This window comes from Acomys russatus, chromosome 23, assembly GCF_903995435.1.
Source record: "Acomys russatus chromosome 23, mAcoRus1.1, whole genome shotgun sequence".
In the NCBI taxonomy this organism is placed as follows: Eukaryota; Metazoa; Chordata; class Mammalia; order Rodentia; family Muridae; genus Acomys; species Acomys russatus.
The window spans coordinates 55,286,954-55,309,239 of record NC_067159.1 but is presented as its reverse complement, the minus strand read 5'-3'; the positions used below and the strand labels follow the sequence as shown (position 1 = coordinate 55,309,239).

General features: G+C 44.7%; 1 protein-coding gene across 1 annotated transcript in view; it reads right to left on the bottom strand.

The window, feature by feature from the left end:
* The window catches only part of Erich3 (glutamate rich 3), a 103,841-nt gene that overhangs the window by 33,036 nt on the left and 48,519 nt on the right, over window positions 1-22,286 (bottom strand). Inside the window, exons 8-11 of the mRNA XM_051165739.1 lie at window positions 19,134-19,314; window positions 12,021-12,207; window positions 4,442-4,746; window positions 225-455 (exon numbers count right to left, since the gene is read on the bottom strand). Coding sequence (XP_051021696.1) covers window positions 225-455; window positions 4,442-4,746; window positions 12,021-12,207; window positions 19,134-19,314 — 904 coding nt within the window. The remainder of the gene's footprint in view (window positions 1-224; window positions 456-4,441; window positions 4,747-12,020; window positions 12,208-19,133; window positions 19,315-22,286) is intronic.

The following is a 22,286-nucleotide window of genomic DNA, read 5'->3' as shown; positions in this document are numbered from 1 at the left end:
GGACATAGTAACTTTCTAACCAGATAGAACACAGGTCACTACAAGCCTAATCCTAATCTGACATCTTGCTAAAACTCCCCCAAACTAAAGAAAGCAAACAGACCAAGAAATAGCTCTGCAGTTCAGAAATGCACTGGGGTGAGTTGGGGTGTCTGGGATTCTTGGGTTATTGACATCAAGGAAAGACAAGTTGCAAGCACACTGTGACACACTCTGCAACCTGCCTTGTTTTTCCTCGTCACTGTCCAAGCATCCTTCTTCCTCGTGGTCCCCACTGGCATGGGCATCTAGTGCCTGCTCCGAAGAGGTTTCAATCTCCTGTTCAGGGATTAAGTTATCATATTCCCCTTCGGAGGGTGACTTGGATGTTGTACTCATCTGGTCCTCAGCCAGGCTCTGCTCATCAGCTCTCTCATCTTGTTTCTCCTCCTCTGCTTCGAAATCTTCTTCATACTCTGAAAGAAGACACTATGCTGTGACAATGAAAACAGAGCCCTGGGTTCTTCAACTACTTAGCTCTGATGAGAACTCTGGCTCCATTGTCCTTCCTTGCCTGGCTCTGTCTTTGCTGCTTTTTCCACACAATTATGGAACAGGGAGGACTGATAGTACGTGATCAAAGGCTGCAATCAGCTGCACACAATGCACAAAGAGAAGTGAGGCCTTAAATGACAAGGCTGGAAGCTAATAAAGGCTCATTTACGAATGGACACCATTACCCACCATGGCCAAAATGGAAATAGGGAGGGATTTATAGGAGAGAATAAATGAGAAGTAAATTAGAAATGAAGAAAACAGGACTATGATAATGGAAGTTAATCTGGAGACCCAGTGAGGTCATATTTTATATGAAGATTGGTCAAAACATTTGGATATCACTCTAATGAATAGTGAAGTGGAAAAATTCAATTAATCATGTCCAAAGGACCCGAGAGATAGCATATGAACAGCGTGTTGAGAGTCTAGTGGACAATGGGCGAAGCTTAAACACAGCCTTACAGCTAAGACAGAACAGGAGTTATGTGTGATGGTCACTCCTAAAATGCACAAAATAATTACAATTCGAGAATTAAAACCCTATGAAATAGAACGTCCGCCGCCGTCACAGTCTGAAACCTGCATTCCCTACAGGGATAGAGCAAATTTGTACCAGGGAAAAGCAAATTGTCACATCGTATAAACTCCAGCTGTCTCTTGTGGTTATAATTTTTCACCTTTCATATTTAATTGTTTCCTCTTTATTCCCCACCCCAAACAAAAAAAAAAATCTCAAAGTGAAAGCATGCCAAAAACAGACAGCAAGAGGCTCTCATGCAGAACCAATTAGGCAAGTAAACAATTATCTTCAAGCTAAAAGAGAGAAGGAAATAAAGTTTCCCAATTTTTGTGTGCTTTAGTTACTAGACACCTCAGCTCCTCTGGTGGTGAGGCCTCCTGGGTAATGTACTTTTGAGAACTGCTCACTCTACGCAATCAAAGAAATTTAAATTTAAATGAGTGTCCTATGTATATAAAAAATGTTTATGGTGTGAAAACAAAAATGAGGTAAAAATAATGACAAAGTAGGTATACCAAGATGATTAACATGAGGCTGGAACACTTAAGTAACATGTCAGTAAAGCTATATTAAACACAAAATGGCCGGCTTAGTAATTTAGTTCATATTTTAATACACAAATATCCAATGGTAAGAAAATAGAGAGATTCATATACAAATATTCCTGGTCAAGTCACGGGTCCATTTTTTTTGTATTACTGTGTGTGTGTGTGTGTGTGTGTGTCTGTGTGTGTGTGTGTGTGTGTCTGTGTGTGTGTGTGTGTGTGTGTAGGCGTGTATGGCTGTGTAGGCATGCACTGTGTGGCTGTGTAGGCGTGGGGGGGTGTAGCTGTGTAGGCATGCACTGTGTGGATGTGCACAATGTGTACAGTACTTGGGCTTGCATTTAGATGTCAAATATCCTGCGCTCTCACTCTCTGTCGAAATCCCTTCACGCTCTCCTTCCAAGTCCTTTGAGGCAAGGTCTCTCACTGAACCAGGAACCTAGGCTGCTGGCTACGACCCAGGGATCCTACTGGCTTCATCCTGCCAAAGTGCTGGGCTTACAAGTGCATGTGACTATCCCCACTTTGTTACATGGGCTCTGGAAGGTTGAACTCGGGTCCTTGTGCCTGCATAGCAGGTGACTTTACCACTGAACCATCTCCTGAGCCCCACACATACATTGTTTTGTGATATTTGCTGTTAGTTACAAGATAAGCAAGAGCCTGGAGAACCTTCCATCTATAGAATTAAATGGTAGTGAAACAGGAGAGATTGGGGAACAGGTCCTATACCCAGCTAGGACATTGCCCAGCTATGTGACATCTGGCAATTTAACATCTCTAAGCTCCAGTGTCTTCACTCATGTCATGGTTAGCACAAAGCTGTGGTGCTATTAGAAGCAGCCTGGGAGCTGTAGGTCATCAGGAACATCATGGATCAGTACTAACAATAGTTGCCATGGACAAATCACGCAAGGTGGTATTATTTGGGAGCAATACATGTTACTGGAGCCACCAGGTTAAATCAGGGTAGTACAATGGCCACCATCAGGGCAGGGAAATCACAAAATAGAAGGAACATCCAGGGAACACAGAAACAGCACAGCATCCTATTTTTGATTGGTTTCTACGTTTCCCCTCAAAATATAAAAATCCAGCCCTGCCCTAGCTCTGTGCTACCCCTGTCGTTCATTATCCCTGGGAAAGCTCAGCGCCCCAGCAGCCATTAGAGCACAAGGCAAGGCCCTTGGCACCTTTGTGTCACCTGCTCGGGGCTTAAATGCGAGTGAGCTGGTGGTCATTGGAGCATCCTTCCTTTCATAGAGTCTGCTTTCACATCCCAAGTTCTTCTAGAACATTCAGTTAGGTTATTATCGCAAATCTGCACTTAAGAGGAGAAACACCTGGTGAACAGATGTGGCACAGCGTGCCTCTTAGAATCTCTCCTAACCCAGCTCCAGCTGCCCAACTGGCCACTGCCAGCAGAGAGCTGCAGATTGCCAATTTACCATGGTCTTCATGGACTTGACAGTTAAAGCCCATTAACACAATGGCCTAGGGTAAAGGGCAGGGTCCGAACACAGCCATGTTGGTAAAAGGAAACCAAGGAAAAGGGGTAAGGCCTTCCCATTGCCCAATCTTGCAAGAGGAAATCCTGGGAGCAGCTCTCAACCACTGGGGCGATGCCTGATATCTCAAAATCCCCAGTCCAGAGGAGACTAAAAACCAGGAGGGGTCGTCAGGAGACATGAACAGGGGGCCAGGGTTATGAGCAAAAACCTCTGTCAAGAGACCCACATTATCTGTCATCAACACAAAGGCCCAGCACTCTGGCCTTCTCCGGGATTTCTGAAACTCTTGGGCGGCGGCAGAGGATAAGGAGGACGATTCTACAAGGCCAGACATTACACAGAGAGCCCTAACCCATGACTACTCTTCCTCCAATCTAGCCTCTGTTCTAGGTGTAAGGGGAGCACACTCTGACTCTTTGGGAATTGTCACAACCAGTCTTGTCGTACCTGACCCATAGCTTCGGTACAGAGTGGGTGTTCAATAGTTTGAGAGTAGACCCACATGGGTACAGATCTGAATTCTGTCACAGTGTGTGTGTGTGTGTGTGTGTGTGTGTGTGACCCATTTCCAACTGTAAAATGGAGATAGAAACAATGCTTCCGTGTGGGTGAGAATGAATGAAGAGAGTAGGGGAAAATGTCTGGCAACACCCATTGCTCAGAGCCTGCCGATGCAGTAGCTGTCACTGTCGCTTTGGGTTTCACTGTGGAGGTGCATGAGTGTGTGCATCTCAGTGGGCTTGCATCTGTGTGCCTATTTTTGTGAAGAGAGAGTGAGAGAAAGGAGTATTAGAAGGTGAAAGGGACGAGAGGAGAGAGGGGGAAGGAGGTAGGGAGGGTATAACGGGAAGGGAAAGCAGAGAGGGAGAGGAAAGGAGGAGAAACACAGTCCGACAGGCTCTAGAATGCCTAACTGAATACACGCTGCTGTTAGGAGCAATGTCCTAGCTCCAGATGCTCATATACACTGAACTTGCCAACCCTGATGTATACAGCCAATGCTACTCCCAAAACGGTGCTCAAAAACTAAATGAATAGGCAAAATTCTATTTGGTCAAATGGTTTCCATGGGAGTGAATATGGGCTCTGGAAAACAGCATAGAAACTTCCTTACACCCTCATACCCAGAGCAAGCACCTCCATGCTCCTAGGGCCAGAGTACCTCCTCTCAGATGGAGAACTTAAGTGCCACAGGAAATAATGAGAGAAGCAGGGCACAGCTGCGTACAGATTACAGCTAACCAATAGTCCAAGGGCCACGGTGGAGGTCTTGAACGGTATGCTAAAGACTTAAGACCACAGCACCAAGGGCAGTGTGTCTGAGTTACCATATTTAACAGTGTTTTCCTGGTCCTCTTCCCAAGCATCTTGTCCTGGCTTGCCCTTCCATCCCATTTCTTCAATAACCGTTCTCACTTCTTTGACTCCTGATTCTAGTTCCTCAATTGAGCAAACAGCTGAGGCAGAGATTTCTTTCCATCCCATCTCGTTTCTTTTTGATAGCACATTCTCTCTGTCCTTCCTTGGTTTCCCCAGACTCTTCTTTGGTGGCTCCTCCTTTTTCTCAATGGTCTTTTCCTTCTTAGGTTTTATTAAAGATGGTTTTCTGTCAAGGCCCATTGCAATAATGCACCTATGGGAAATAACAGTATGAAGGCTTCATTAACCTTTACAGTAGATTGGTGGAGTCACAAACCTTGTAACTCATGTATATAATATTCAAATAAAATTATGAGAAATATTCTACTTCTTTTCATAAACTGATTTAAAATAAACCATTTTATTTTTGCTAATATGAAAATCTTATATAGGAACATAAATTCTTAATTTTAACAACAATAACAAAAAATTTAAAAACTTCCATCAACCAAGAACTATACTACCAAATTTTACAAAAATTATATCTTAAAGCCTCAGAGCACATTTTGTAGATTTGTGTATTAGTAATTTATACATAGATACATAGGTAGTGGTTCAATAGATCAGTAGATAGATAGATAGATAGACAGACAGACAGACAGACAGACAGACAGACAGACAGACAGATGGAGGGGGGAAGAGACAGACAGACAAGATGACCATCTGTCCTCAGGTATTATATAATCACGGGGCTAGGCAGATGGTCAGTGGTTCAGAGTTCCTCCTGTTCTCTCAGAGGACTAGAATACATGAGTTTGCTTCCCAGAATATGAGTTGGGCACCTCATAACTATCTGTAACTCCAGCTCCAAGGAGTCCTGGGCACTCTTCTGGCCTCTCTGTGCACCTATGCACAAGTGGCGTTCACTCACATACATGGATACATAAATACAGGTAAATCTTTAAACATAGACATGTAAATAATAAGAAAAAAAAGGATGTTACTATGTTTGCAATCCCTTATTCTAAGAACACATTAGCAGCTTACATTTAAGGTCAAATCAAATGTGTGATTAGTTTTTAAGAGACAAAATCAGTCCATTGTTTTTGGGTCTTTCAAGTAACTTAGGAGTCTGTGCATTTGTTTAAACATAATCTCTACTATTGTTTTTACAACAGCCTTTTGAAGCCCTTCCCTACTGCCTTCTGTGGTTTTGCTGGTGGCACATTTTTGTTCTTCAAAAATGGTATTAATCTGTAGAAGTAATTGCAACTCACATTTGGCAAGCCACCTAGATGTTTTGAACGCATTGTGTGTGTGTAGATCAGAGAAAACCCTCAGGTGTTGCTATGTACATTCCACTAATATGAGGCAAGGTCTCCTGTTGAACATCTCTACACCAGGTTAGCTCCCTGTGAGCTTCTGAGAAGCTACCAGTGCCCCAGTTCCATCTTGCGTAGAAGGAGAAGAGCGTACAGACATATCCATCTTCGTGTAGTTTCAGTTCATAACTGAGGTCCTTATGCTTCGGCAGCCACTGAGCCATCTCCAAGCCCAAGGCTAAATTTTTTTAAAATTTCAAGACAGGGTTTCTCTGTGTAGCCTTGGCTGTCCTGAAGCTCACTATGTAGACCAGGCTGGCCTCAAACTCAGAAATCCACCTGCCTTTGCCTCCTGAGTGCTGGGATTAAAGGCGTGTGCCACCATTGCCAGGCAGGGAGATTACTTAAAGTGAACTTTTTTACTGAACTTTCAGCGTCTTCCATCTTCAAGTATCATGGAAATTGTTTTTTAATCAATTTCCTCAAAGAAGAGGAAGAGGAGGAGGAGGAGGAGGAAGAGGGGAGAGAGAGGAGAAAGAGGAGAGAGAGAGGAGGAGGAGGTGCACCAAGTTCTATCACTTAACATTTTAGCATCTCCTTCTGTGACAATGAGAGGACTCATACTCCATCTAAAGATCTGGCTGTCAGACATAAGGGAATGAGAACCAAGTGTCTCACCCATCACAGTGATGGGTGTCCTGGAGAAAGACACTACACATCCCCACCGGATGCCACTATTAGCCTTGCCCCCTGTGCAAACATTTCCTCATTGACCAGTGGCAACTACAAACCCAGGGCCTGGAGCCATGATGGAATGGATGCTGTGGCTGTGTACAGGTTTGAAACCTCCCTCTTGCAAGCTGAGACGTATAGCCCATCTGTCCACGGGAATGGCGCCAAGTGAGTAACGTCTGTCTCCCCCTTCACTGACTTCCTTCTTTACCTTCTGAATGCAATTCAAAGTGTTAGTTCTGATCAATGAAGCACAAATAAATTACTGGGACATCTGAAGTCATATCAAGAGGGACAGACATTGAATAAACAGGACTCGATGTGTCCACCTAGCCTTCCCCATTTCTGTCCCTATGAGAGGACCTCATCTCTGCCAAGGAGACAACACTGGAGGCTACTTCAAGCATTCACTGATGGCTTTGGAAGGAGTGGTTTTGAAGTCAGTAAAAAAGTAACTTTTCTCTAAGCACTGTGTTAAAGAGTGAGTGGAGGGCCTCACTCTTTAATCTCACAACTATTTTTATATTCTTGGAAAAAGAGCAAGAGACATGATAAAGTCCTAGAGTTATAGAGAAGCTAGGAAGCCCTGAGCAGGGGAGTGGATGTCAACAGTCATGCGTTGGTGCTGTTTCTAAGTCCTCCAAAGAAAGTACTCGGGGCTTAGTTTTCCAGTTCCCAATTATAGAACTATTCATTAAGGATATTCTGTGCACTGCTTTCTTTTCTGTTACTGAGACAGAAAACTGCAGTGAAGATCAACACAGGGAGGGAAGGTGCGCTTGGCTGGCATTTACAGAGGAGCAGAGCCCTTCATGGCAAGGCTGGGCTGCCAGTCAGAAAGCCAAGACCTCACATTCCATCCTCAGATAGGAAACAGAGGGAGAACAGAAAGTATGTGGGGGGGGGAATATAAGACCTCAAAGCTGTCCCTAGTGTCCTGCTCCCTCCACGGAGGCCCCTTCCCCTCATGGTTCAATTACCATCCCAAAAAGCAGCACCAACTGGGAACTGTATGCTTAAATGCGGGCGCCTACCATGTCTCCTTCACACGCCCTGACACACATGGATGATTGAGTATAAACTCATTTATTCTCTATAGAGTTTGGTGGAAATCTCTGAAATGATTTGCCAGCAATGGATAGAGCATCTGAACTGGAGACAGATTGACATCCTGCCTGTGCTGAGCCCAGCTGGGCTTCACTATGCAGTGCCTTTCACTCCCCTGCTCTGTGGATTTCTCTCTTTACACTACTCTCTCCTCTAAAACCTACAACTCATCCTCAACCTCAAGTGAGAAATGTACTTCTTATTCTAGGATATGGTGCAAATGGACAGAGTTTTCTAGTTGGGGCCAGCATGCCCAGCAGCTAACACCTACTGCACACCCACCAGCTAGCTCCCACTGCACACCCACCAGCTAACTCCCACTGCCCACTGCACACCCACCAGCTAACACCCACTGCACACCCACCAGCTAACTCCCACTGCACACCCACCAGCTAACTCCCACCAGCTAACATCCACTGCACACCCAGTAGCTAACACCCACTGCACACCCACCAGCTAGCTCCCACTGCACACCCACCAGCTAACTCCCACTGCACACCCACCAGCTAACACCCACTGCACACCCACCAGCTAGCTCCACTGCACACCCACCAGCTAGCTCCCACTGCACACCCACCAGCTAGCTCCCACTGCACACCCACCAGCTAGCTCCCACTGCACACCCACCAGCTAGCTCCCACTGCACACCCACCAGCTAGCTCCCACTGCACACCCACCAGCTAACTCCCACTGCACACCCACCAGCTAGCTCCCACTGCACACCCACCAGCTAACTCCCACTGAACACCCACCAGCTAACACCCATTGCACACCCACCAGCTAACACCCACTGCACACCCAGCAGCTAACTCCCATTGCACACCCACCAGCTAACTCCCACTGAACACCCACCAGCTAACACCCATTGCACACCCACCAGCTAACACCCACTGCACACCCAGCAGCTAACTCCCACTGCACACACACCAGCTAACACCCACTGCACACCCACCAGCTAACTCCCACTGAACACCCACCAGCTAACACCCACTGCACACCCACCAGCTAACTCCCACTGAACACCCACCAGCTAACACCCACTGCACACCCACCAGCTAACACCCACTGCACACCCACCAGCTAACTCCCACTGCACACCCACCAGCTAACTCCCACTGCACACCCACCAGCTAACACCCACTGCACACCCACCAGCTAACACCCACTGCACACCCACCAGCTAACTCCCACTGCACACCCACCAGCTAACTCCCACTGCACACCCACCAGCTAGCACCCACTGAACACCCACCAGCTAACTCCCACTGCACACCCACCAGCTAACACCCACTGCACACCCAGCAGCTAACACCCATTGCACACCCACCAGCTAACACCCACTGCACACCCACCAGCTAACTCCCACTGAACACCCACCAGCTAACACCCACTGCACACCCAGCAGCTAACACCCACTGCACACCCACCAGCTAACTCCCACTGCACACCCACCAGCTAACACCCACTGCACACCCACCAGCTAACACCCACTGCACACCCACCAGCTAACTCCCACTGAACACCCACCAGCTAACACCCACTGAACACACACCAGCTAACACCCACTGCACACCCACCAGCTAACTCCCACTGCACACCCACCAGCTAACACCCACTGCACACCCACCAGCTAACACCCACTGCACACCCACCAGCTAACACCCACTGCACACCCACCAGCTAACACCCACTGAACACACACCAGCTAACACCCACTGCACACCCATCAGCTAACACCCACTGCACACCCATCAGCTAACACCCACTGCACACCCACCAGCTAACACCCACTGCACACCCACCAGCTAACACCCACTGCACACCCATCAGCTAACTCCCACTGAACACCCACCAGCTAACACCTACTGCACACCCACCAGCTAACTCCCACTGCACACCCACCAGCTAACTCCCACTGAACACCCACCAGCTAACACCTACTGCACACCCATCAGCTAACTCCCACTGAACACCCACCAGCTAACACCCACTGCACACCCATCAGCTAACTCCCACTGAACACCCACCAGCTAACACCTACTGCACACCCACCAGCTAACACCCACTGCACACCCACCAGCTAACTCCCACTGAACACCCACCAGCTAACACCTACTGCACACCCACCAGCTAACTCCCACTGAACACCCACCAGCTAACACCCACTGCACACCCATCAGCTAACTCCCACTGAACACCCACCAGCTAACACCCACTGCACACCCACCAGCTAACACCCACTGCACACCCACCAGCTAACACCCACTGAACACCCACCAGCTAACACCCACTGCACACCCATCAGCTAACTCCCACTGAACACCCCCACTGCACACCACCACTACCCCACTGCACACCCACCAGCTGACACCCACTGCACACCCACCAGCTAACACCCACTGCACACCCATCTCCCCTTTTCCCAAGACTGAAAGTTGTACTTGAACCGTTAATGCCAGTTTCTCACATCTACTAAAGTATTAAACTGTAACAACCTCCCTCTGTATGTATATTTAAGTTTTTCTATATATCCATATTATATATTAGCATAAATTCATCATATAATGCCCCATCTTGAAAACTAAGAAGTCCTTCAAATCTTGTACTGTCCCGGAAACCATGCAATTGCCATTTTTAAAGGGGAATTGCTGTAAATGTTTTCTATAACATTAGTTGTTACTCTGTAGGGTGACTGGCCTTGTTCCTATCCCTGCCACCATGCTTGGATAACTTGTCTTGAGATGAGCAATAAGCAGGCTTCTGCTGTGATGGAATCCAGACTGTTGGCCCAAGGGGGTTAAGAAGTGTCTGTGGTGTGGGTGATGTTCACCTTGGTGTGCCTGTGAGGACTTTTCCAAAGAGAACTGACTGAAGGGGAACGACTTGAGCACAGGCAGTGCCATCCCACAGGCTGGGACTGGTTTAGCCCCACAAATCATCTCTTCCCTTGCTAGCTATGCATGCCTCTGCATACTCCTGGTGCTGTGCTCCCTTGGCCATGACAGCCTTCGCCCTCCTCCCATGGGCCAAACTAACCTCTCCATCCCTCCAGCTCCTGTCAGGCATTTGTTCACATCAGTATGAAAGTTGACACACGGGTCTTCATTGTACTAATTGATATGTAATCTAGCCATACATTTGGCTCAGTAAACCACTGCCTTATTCTTCAAACATTTATTTCCAAGATAATCCTCCCTAAGGATTCTCTTTCAACAGCTGGCTCTCCTTCTCCATGAAACCCTAAAGGTGAGTGGTACAAAGCTCGCTTGTCAGGAGTCCTCACTCACTTAATTCGCCCCATCCTGTGATTTTCCTGCCATCACTAGACAAACTATTCTCAACTCCAGACATGCCCCCCTCACCCAAGATTCAGTACCCAACTGGCTGTGCATCATGTACGCCATCACTTGCATTGTCTCCCCGAAATCTAAAACTGTATGTGTCCAAAATGACAAACTTTTCTTCCATTTCTCCAAACTGCATCTTCTACAGCTGATCGTAAATGCATGCTAAGTGCAAGTCTTTCCAGTTGTTCAGGACAAACTTGCTTTCTTAAATTTTGTGTTTGTTTTTGGTGTGAGAAGCGGGCACAGTAGGAAGTGAGAGTGGGCTGTGTGAACAGGGCAGATCCTGGGTGTCAACCTCTATCCTTTTGAGACAAGCTCTTTCATGAGCAGCAAGCTCACTGTTTTAGAGGCTGGCTGGCCACCAAACTCTCAGATCTGTTCGTCTCTGCCTCCTAATGCTGGGATTTCAGACATACAAGTGCAAGCCTGAATTTTGGGTGGTGCTGGGAATCTGAACCCGGGCCATCTTGTTTGCATAGCATGTGTTCTTACCACTGGGCCACGCCCAGGCCCTAGGAGAAAACCATGTGAGTTGTCTTTGACTTTGCTCTTCAAATTCATTCCTGGATCCAACCATCCAGGCATATTCCAGAACACACACACACACACACACACACACACACACACACACACACACACGTACAAGGGCACACCCAGATGGGTGAGGGGGAATTACTCTATGGCCATTACCAAGAGGAACAAGAAAGAAAAGGAGAAAAAAAGTGGCCTTTCTCCCTACAGAGGTAGAATTTAAGGCAGAGTGAGGTAAATGAGAGAGGAGAAGTGAGACAGAACTTAAAATGCCACCATTTTTATCTCCTTTACATAATACATTTAGAAATGTGGTGTATGTCTTATAACTTCAAAATCAAACATTCAGAGCTGTAGTCTTTATCTTAGATGTTTTGAGATTGAATATACCCATATCCTTTGAGAACTGTGTGCAGAAAAGCATGAGTGAAGGACAAGGTGGCCAGCAGACCGTGGCCAGCAGACCGTGGCCAGCCGACCACCATCCCAAAGGGTGTGTGCTTTCATACCTGTAGCAAGGAGATGCCTTCTCCACACACACAAATCCAAAGTAGCCTCTCTTGCCTCCTAGCCGCGAGCTCTTGCGGTGCTTGTACTCGCAGCAGGAGCTGAGCCTGTTCACCTGAATCCCGTTCAGAAAGAAGGTGAGGCTGAAGGGGAAGCCATGGTGCCGTTTGGAGATAAACTGAAAGGTGCCTGAAATTCAAACACAAGCATTCCTGAGAGCCACTGGCTTCAAACTAACATCTTATAAATCACGTTTTCCCTTCTCTTTTCAAAAAGATACATTATGCTACAGAAAATACTTTTTGTCTGAAAGCTTTTTTGAGAGCAGGGGGTGGAACCAGCGTCTCATGTGTGTGGACCATCATGGCACTGCCAAGCTCAGTTAGTCAACTGCCTCCCTATGAACAAGAGAGCCCAGCCTGGAGCCTCAGAAACTGCTGTATAACAGAAGCCAGGGTCGGGGGCACATGCTTATAATCTCAGCACTGGGGAGGCTGAGACTGGTGGATCCTGGGACTCCCTGGCCTGCCAGCACAGCTTACATGGTGAGCTCCAGGGCAAGGAGAGATCTTGACTCAAAGTAAACAAGGTGTATAACACCAGTGGAAACATATCAAGGTCCTCCCCCGACATACACTCTCACAACATACACAACATACACAACACACAACACAGACCTTCACACACATGTATAATATTTTGTCGGTAGCATTAAACATTCTATTTATGATTAATACATTGGTGAGAGTTATTTTAACTCTAAGCTACACTTAATTGTTTGTCTTTGAGATTCTTTATCTCCCTATATTCTTAAGCATCTTACCAAGAAACTAAGAATTAATGTTTGTGATACAGTTTTAATCACTCCAAATCATTATGATTGCCTAATGAAGTCCCACCTGAGATGTTCCACAGAATGACCCAGAATTCTGCTGCTGCACATGATACTTCCTGGGCCTTCAACAGGCTCCACCTCTCGGCCGTGCACACATTACCCATGATCCATCTCTCTGCTGTGTGCACATTACCCATCACAGCTCTTAAAACAATTCCTTAAAATATGGCTAACTGGAGCTTTTTAAATCTTAATGTGCAATGGAACCACTTGGGGGACTTGTTAAAAGGCAAGACCCTTTTCACAGAGATTCTTACTCAAAAGTATCATGGTAGAGATGAGGACAAATTCTGTTGTTGCTGTTTGTTTGTTTGTTTGTTTGTTTGTTTTAATTGCACTTCTAGCGAGCTTCCAGGTGCTGATGCTGCTGGGCCTCACATCTCAGAACAGCAGTCCAGATGCTCGCTGTGCAATGTAAAGGCACACCTGTGGTGGCAATGCCAGTGTATTTACTTGGTTCCTTCAGACCCTACCATAGAAGCAGAGGAGGCCCCAAATAGTCAATTAGTGTGTCATTATTTTAACCTCTCTTCTGCTTGATTATTGAAAGTGTCTATGAATATGTACAGTGAGCCCTGGAAACGTCTAAATCAAGTGCAACTCGCCTTTAAGAATTAGACCGACTGGAAAACTCTTGACCCATGCACCTTGGTATTCGTAATGAGAAATTAAAGAAATGAAGGTGAGCATCTAGGAAAGCTGAGACACAACGGCTCAAATGTGCACTGTCCTTAGTGACAAACAGATTCCTCCATCAGATGCCAGGAAGGCAATCTGACGTCATTGCAGACTGAAGACTTATCCACGCACTGCGACTCCTTGTGCCATGGCTGGCTCCTTAGGACACTGTGGGTACCCACCAGGATGAGGTACACACAAGAAAATACAGGGCAGATCTGTAGAGATGGCTCAGCAGTCAAGAGTGCTTGCTGCTGTTGCAGAGGCCTACAGAGCAGTCTCCAGCTTGCCTATCCACCAAGCAGCTCATGACCACCTGTCACCCCAGCTCCAGCATATCCAACACCCTCTAGCCCCACTGGGCACCTCCACACACACAGACATAGACACATAAAATAAAAATCAAACAAATTTAAGGGAAGAAAATGTAGGGAAAAGTCACTGCCAGGGAATCAACTGCCAGATATGACATACCCTTCATTAGTCCCCTGCCACGCCCAGTTTCTAGAGAGCCATCCTGATGTTAGTGAGGTGATTCTTTCATGGTTTTCAAACTTAACAAAAAAAAAAAAAAAAAAAAAAAAAAAAAAAAAAAAAAAAAAAAGATTTGGTATCCCCTGCCTTTATCTCTGTTTTGTAATTTTGTCTTTTAAAATACGGTGACTTCTCCACCCCTGACTTACTGACTTCTTGGTGGAGTATTCCGAGGAACCTCCGATGACGATGACAGAGCATGAAGTTCAAGTCCCCAACCTTCACATCTTTAATTCTGGGATGGTAGGAATGGTGGTCCCAGTCCACCCGTGTCATAGTGCACGTTATCAGAAAGAGCTGTGCAGTGCTTGGAAAACAGGCATGTTCGCCATTCGCTGATGATGGGTACCATCAGGGAGTAAGGACAAGATGGATGCTAACTATGGATGGGTAGATAAGAGATGATGCAGCTGGAGATTCCTCTATACACACTTGTGAGTATATATGTCTCCTCATTCAAGGATCTATCATTCAACCTCAGAGCAATAATTAATACACATGCTATCAAGTAAGGGCATCAAATCCTCTTTCCTTAAAAATATCTTTGGAAGCAGACCGACAATCTAAAATGTGCAACACTTAATGTGAAAGTCAGGCTTCATGAAAAAGGGGAAGGAACCTTCAGCCTTCTGCCTTGGACCTCCCACACCTGCCATCTCCTCACCGGTGCTCTAAGTGGGTACAGGATGGCAGAACATCCAAGTATCTTTAGTCTGTGGGGCCTGGAATAATTTAGGCAGAAGACAACAAACCCTTGGCCTATGACATTTCCACTAATAGGTAGCTATCTCCAGGGTGCTCACACAGAATGTCAGAGGTTCCTGGAGACTAAAAACATAGTTAGTAAATCAACAGGCCAGACCTTGCCAGGCAGCCACTGGCAAACTGCAGGCAGTGGTTCACAGCTCACTGTACAGCCTGTGTTTCCAAGAGGCATCCTGGGCTTGAGTGGACTCCACATGTCTCATAAACCCCAGTCTATCTGCATCTTCACCTAGGCACAGCCTGAACAAGAATGCCTGGTGGACCACCACAGCTGGGGCGTGGACATATTCCCTGAGCTCCCTGAAATTCAGAATCACTCAAAACTGTCACATGCCATTTATATTTCAGAGACATCTTTGATGAAGGCTCAAGAGGAAGTTATTCTCACTGTCCGTTTTCCCCAAGCCCAACGCCTGTTGTTCTCATGAGAAGAGACGCACACATGCACAAGGGAGGGCACACAAAGCCAGACACAGACACTGCGGTGACAACATGGCCATCAGCAGGGAACTGGCCCACACAAAGAGTCAAAGCTGGGCAGAATCAAGGAAGGCGATTGGCCTAGAGCTCTGCAGGGAACTCAACCTGGCATCGTCTTCATTTTGGATTTCTGGCTCCAGACATAGAAGATAAACTTCCATTTTCTTTTTTTACACCATCATTAAGAGACACAAACAGATGAACCAGTAGAGAGTCTGGGCCTCCGAGGAGTCACTAACGAACATTTGAAATCAGACACCATCTGAGAACTGGACAGTTCACAAACTGTATCATGGTTCTTAGGGATGCGATTTCACATTGACTCCGAATAACTCCACACCCACAAAATACACAATACAGAAAAGTCAGAAGCTAAGTTCACAGCATGTAATAGACAATTTAAAACATTTAGATACATGTACAGAAACAGGAAGTTGTGGCCCACACAGGGGAAGAAGGGCAACCAAAACCGTTCTAACAATCAGTGAAAAGAGATGATATGAGAGTCCGTCTCAGTTATCATCCTGTCCACATCTGGAATCGACTAAAACCCAGGCTGCTGGGCAGGCCTGTGAGGGGTTTTCTTAGTCAGGTCATTTGAAGTAGGAAGACTCGCCCTAAATCTGGACAGCACCTGCTGGTGGCACCCAGATAAAATTACATGGAAGGAGAATGTTTAGCTTGTTGCCTGCTTGGCCTCACTCTCTATGGCAAGTCTACCCAGCCTGTGGCTGAGATACTCCCATGTTAGAAGCAGCTTCTGGATGCCAGAACAGACTTAAGGCCGGCAGCTCTCTGGGAATCTTCTAGGACTCCAGTGCAGACTGGGACTGCTAAGTCATCCAGGCTGGTAGACTGAACAACCTCCAGACTTCTAGCCACTGTTGGACTGCCCTGATCACAGCTTGTAAGCCACTCTAATACATCCAGTATATACCAGCTCTGCTCCTTTAGAGAAGGGTGGCAACACCCTACAGTACTCTTACGTGCAGGCATTTTATTATTATTATTATTACATAGTTTCTATTATACATTAATATATTGCTGTTGGTGTTCATATCTGGAATCATTATCTGCAGAGACAATATAGCTATCCTCAGTATAACAGATCCGTACTCAGCAAGATAAAGCAACTACTGCTTCAACAAGTCAGAGAGAGAGAGAGAGAGAGAGAGAGAGAGAGAGAGAGAGAGAGAGGCAGTGAACAGTGACGTGATGGAGAGTCTGAGGCAGTTTCAAAGTCCCTGAATGCCATTAGCTTGCACACATATACTGGGTGGATATTGTGGAATGTAATTTACATCTTGATAAGTCTACCTTAAAAATCAAAATCAATATTAAAAAAAAAAAGCAAAGAACAGTTAAATGGGGTCAGGATATAGAGGAGTGCTTCCATCCTGAGTTGAGATAGATTCTCAGTGTTGCTAGTAGGAAAAATATCCCAGCACAAGTCACCCAAAAGGCAGGATGCTTCACCTGCAGGCAGTGGCTGGGTGGAATTTGAACTTAAGGAGGAAAGAAGAGGGCTCATCACAGGCCAAGCAAACATCATGGGAAGAGGACCCTCTATGTGGAAAAGAGGCTCGTTCTGGAAGGAAGGGAGGCACGTGCAAAGAGTAAGGTGGGATTGCTTTCTGAAGCTTAAGAAACCAGGGTCAAGAGGTCAAGAGGTGGAGACTATTGGGAGGCCAGAAAATCAATTACGGCCTCTTGGCCTTCACATGAGCCCACAGGCCAAAGCTTCCTTTGTGTGAAGGGACACACGTGGCCTATCAGAATGCCTGGAAGCTGCTGCAGTCCTGTGGGAGGCAACAACAAGCCAGTGCATGAAAAGCCTCTGGCTCGGACGCTATAAACCTAACTACAATACTTATGGTGAATTATTTTGGAGATACAAAGATGGCCTTTGCCCCATTGTTCCATAATTTTTATTGTTATTCTTAATGTTCAAGAACCAAGAAAAATTAAGAAATGCCACATTTTAGTGAGTGAGCTATTCCAAAAATATGAATAAATTCTTTTTTTTTCTTCACAGAAACCTAAAACCTATTCGTAGTTCACAGAATCACACAAAACTAAAGACAAATTCTTCATAGACTGGATATGTCACTCTCTGGTTTTGAATATTACTGTCCTAGTGACCAAGGCAAGCTGAGACCAGATTACAGTGTAAACAGCATCGGTTATTTAAGCCGTTCTTACACACTGCTCTGGAGGACTATCCAGTGTCTTCACACAAAGACCCAAGATTAGTGTGTACACAAAATAACCCCATGCCCAGTAGCACCCTCCTCAGACCGCGCTGGGGTCTGCACCCTTGGTCCACCCAGATAAGATCTCATGTGCATAAGTCATGTTCTCCATTGTATATTGTCTTTAAATATGCATGTTGTTGAATCAAGTGTGATATAGAACCTGAGCAATATTTAAATACAGACACCTAAACATAAGCATTATAACTTTAGATGACAGCTAATTTTCTCAGTTCTCATAAACTAACACCCAAACAGTATACTTCTAAAAATAGGGTGTTAAGCTGCTTGGATGAAATTAAGGTTGTGTGACCCCACCCTTATTTATACCTGGCTTACTGGGAATTCACACCTTTCCCTTATAAAGCCACTGGGACTTTGGCTGTGGAGACCTGAGGCAGCAGAGAACCGTACAACCCACACAACCTGGCCAGAGCTACGCAGATATCCTCCAAAAGACACCCCATCTCAAGGGCCTCTCGCCTCCCTCATCTACAAGGCGAAGGGAATGAACTCTGGAATGTGACTGCAAAACACCAGAGTGAATTTACACATTTCTGCCAAGTTTGTAAAAATAGTAACAGTTCCCAGGAAACTGAGAACCATATTTTATTTTACTTTAATTTAAAACTAATGTTCTACTGTCTTGTTTATTTGAGAAGCTTAAAACATGTAATTCCCAAATAGGTTGTTATATTTGTAGCTTTTAATGTTTGGAACTGTTTTTATTAGAGTCATTCTTTTTGATTGGTGAAAGAAATTTAAAATGAAAAAAAAAATTCCATGTGTACTGACGTCCTTTTCCAGCTCCTCGTCTGTTTCAAGATTTCCTATATAGATATGAAAACTAACAGCTTTCTAAGAAGTTTCCTATGCAAGCAAGAGATGGGCATGGTTTTGTAAACATGACCCCTTTCACTGTCGCCCCAGTAAACTGAATACTGAAGGAAACACCACAGTACAGTGTGGGGGAGTGGGTATCAAAAAAAGCATTTATACCAACAAATATAGACTCTGGATCAAAGGGAACATTTAATCAATGTTTGACACTAACTCACTTATGTGTAACTTGTTATGTAGTCTATTGAATTTGTGATTTTGTCTCCATATATTCTAACAAACAAATTGCCAATCTGTGATTTCCCTTTTATGATAACTTGTGGTATCATTCACTATGGCAAACCAAACAGTGAACTTGTAATTTTTTTGACACAGCATATTCTGGAAACATTTTAATGATCAAATATATTTCTGTCCCAAAATTAATCTGTTACCAGGTTAAATCACTCCAAATTCCTTCTCCTACAGTCTGCAGGAGTAATGGCTCCTTTGGTTTCAATCAAGGATCTGTGAATCTAGATTTACTTTTAGGCAGCTGGTTTGTAATTCCCTGGAAGTAGTTGAAGTCATTTTGATATTATGTCAACAACAGCTTGTCTGGAACATCAACCCAAGCCTCTTTCTTTCTTTCTTTTTTTTTTTTTTTTTTTTTAATTCACATGAATTTGTACCTTTCTCAAGCAGTTTCCCTTTGTAGACACAAAGGTTTTCTCCTCCACAGTGCTGTTGGTAAATCTTAATTTCATCTCGGAAGTCTGTGTCGTCATAAGATAGGTGCACATTTTTCCCAAAATAGACCATTGTAATGACTGCATTGCTATGTGGCGCTGCTTTATAAATCCTTCCTGGGTCCTAGGGGAGACAAAACAGACAGGGTGACCGAGTGTCTCCCTGTGAGGCCGCCTGTTCTTTATAGCACGAACAACAGAGGGATCTAATTCTAGCAAAACATGTATAAAGGCTCGCTGTACACAATGTGCAAGAATCAAAAGCATTAAAGAATACACTCCTCTCAAGGACTCGAGCGCCAGATTTTTGCTCTGAGTTTTGTCAATGGCAGGGATTTGAGCAGACCGTGTTATCTCCGCTCTCCTCTTCTCTCCTCTCTCTGCTAGGAAGAAAGTATTTTGGGCTCAGCATTCAAATAAAATTTCAAACAGATGAACTGAATAAATATTAGTGTTGCTTTAGTTTTAGCTGATATTGATCATGCCACAGTGACAGCTTTTGAAGTGACACGGATCCTTCCTTAGTTTAGTCTTTCTGAAAGCGGCATGGACGCACTGACTGCTTCTGGGGCCACTACACAGATAGGTGATCATGTATGTCACGTGTCTGGAATTGTCGTGGAGAAGTCTACTTTGCTTCTCTTTTTTGAAAAGACAAAACAAAAACAAAAAACAAAACAAAACAAAAGAACAAGTGACCAATTTCAGTTAACTTCAAGAGTTTGGAGAAAATAAACTGCAATCACTTTTGAGTTTGCCTGTTGCAAAAAACAGGTCAACTTGCTGAGATGTACTCTTAAAATGACATTATTGAGTTCTGTGGTTACGGAGCCTTTAACTTGATTTGCTTCACCTCTAGAGGGAAGAAATTGCATCCCTTTGTAAGGTCATTGTGGATATAGTGTGTTAAACACTGTATTCTTGGGGGCCACTAAATAACAGATGGCACTAGTATTGGCATGAGACATAAATTTTCATATTTTGTTAAAAGTTCACAGAGCACATATACAAGAACAGATGACTAAATGAAGAGAAGACAACAGGTGGTTGGAAGGTAAGTACATTTCCAGAGGAGAGGATAAAACCATGGTGGAAAGGATGGGCTGGCTGAGCATCCTCGTTCACACTGGCTTGGGTGTGGAGAAGGCTGGGAGACTGCTCATCAGCAGACAATGAACTGAGACATCCTACTGTGGCATTGTTGCATCTAAGGCTCTACTGACCTGGAGAGGACACGTGCAAACTGTTAGACCACGTGTGACCATGACGGTATCTCAAAAGAAAAGCGAGCATCAAGGTGGACGTCATGGTAATGTTCAGGTTGACAAGTAAAAACAAAACAAAAAGAAGAGGTGGGGGAAAGGAGCATGGGAAGGTGTGTTTCTGGAAGGGAAGAGTCAAGCTCTGAGGAAAAGGGAGGCAGGAACGTGGTGGGCCAGCCTCGTTAATGGAGCACATGTCCAGATTGAATTAAACACAAACCACCTGCCTACTGCATTAACACACCTAAAGCCCAGACTTCGTATCTAAAATTCTGAAAGACTGAAAGTAATAAAATGTATATGAATAAAATATATATAATTATATATACATGAATAATTTGTATTCTTTATGTATTACACAAAGGAGATTTTAACACAAAAAGTAATGACTAATATGAAGCATTACTTCAGTGGTACAGAATTTCATCAGCAAAGCCTAACAGTCCTAAATCTAAAAACCTACAGAAAGTTCTAGACATTCACAAACAAAACCTAACTGCAATCACAAGAAGTTAACAGAGTCACAATTACAGAGTGTGAACCATCGTTTCACTCAGCACTTGAGAGACCAAGTAATTTTCAAAATATCTAGTGACATAAAACAGTAAGTGATTAGCTCACATTAGACACTAATGATTCTGAATATTTGTTGGCCTCCACTCCCCAGTAAGAAGTCACTTCATACTCAATAAAGAACAATATATGAGAGAAGATATTATAATTATAAACATGAATGTACAAAGCACAGACACACACAACTTTGTCAAATAATACTACTCAATGGAAAACCAAATTAACGCTAACACAGTGATAATAGTTTTAGTACCTCACTCGCACCAGTACACAGGACATCTAGAGAGAGAAACATTAGAATGAAATGACATCATAAATCAAGGGGACCTAGAAGACATCTAGAGAACATTCTATTCAAAAACAAAACACATTCTTCTTAGCAATCCATGAAAACTTTCTCCAGAATTGGCCACATATTGAAATACAGTGCAGTCTCAACTATATAAGGAAGTTACAATGGCCTATTCTATTTGAGCACAGTGGAACAAAGCTAGACCCAACAACAATATAAACTATAGAAAGTGTGTAAGGGACCCAAACACATGGGGACTAAACACACACTACTGAATGATTATCAGGCTACTGAAGAAGTTAAAAATAAAAAATTTAAATGTCTAGAATAAAATGTGTGAAAATGCAATGTACCAAAAATCTATCAGACACAATTGAAACAGTGTTAAGGAAAAAAGTCAATAGCACTGAGTGCCTATATCAAAAGGTTTGAGAGATCTCAAAGCCTTATCAACATACCTAAGGCCTTGGGAAAACAATAACAAAACAGATCCAAAAACAATAAAGAGGGGGAGATAACCAAACTCAATAAAATAAAAAACCACCAAGAACCAAGAAAACAAGGTCCAAACATCGTAATCCAAACAAACACACACACACACACACACACACACACACACACACACACACCGGGGGCGGGGGGGAGAGAGAGAGAGAGAGGCCTAGACACAAAAAGGGAAATAATTACATCAGATACCAGTGAAATTTAAGAAACAATAAAGCCAAGATGGGTCATCTACATTAGCATCCCTATACCCAAGGCTCATAGGAACACTGAGGAAGAAGAGAAGAAACAGTATGGGAGACAGTTGGGGAAGAGAGCTATGCCTTGCTGACTTCCAGACTTGACACAGCCCTTGCACACAGCAGCTATGGTTCCCACTCATTACTCCAGCATGAGTAGGGGGTCAGCTCCCCACCCCTGGCTGACTCACCACCCCTAGCTGACTCCCCACCCCTGGCTGACTCC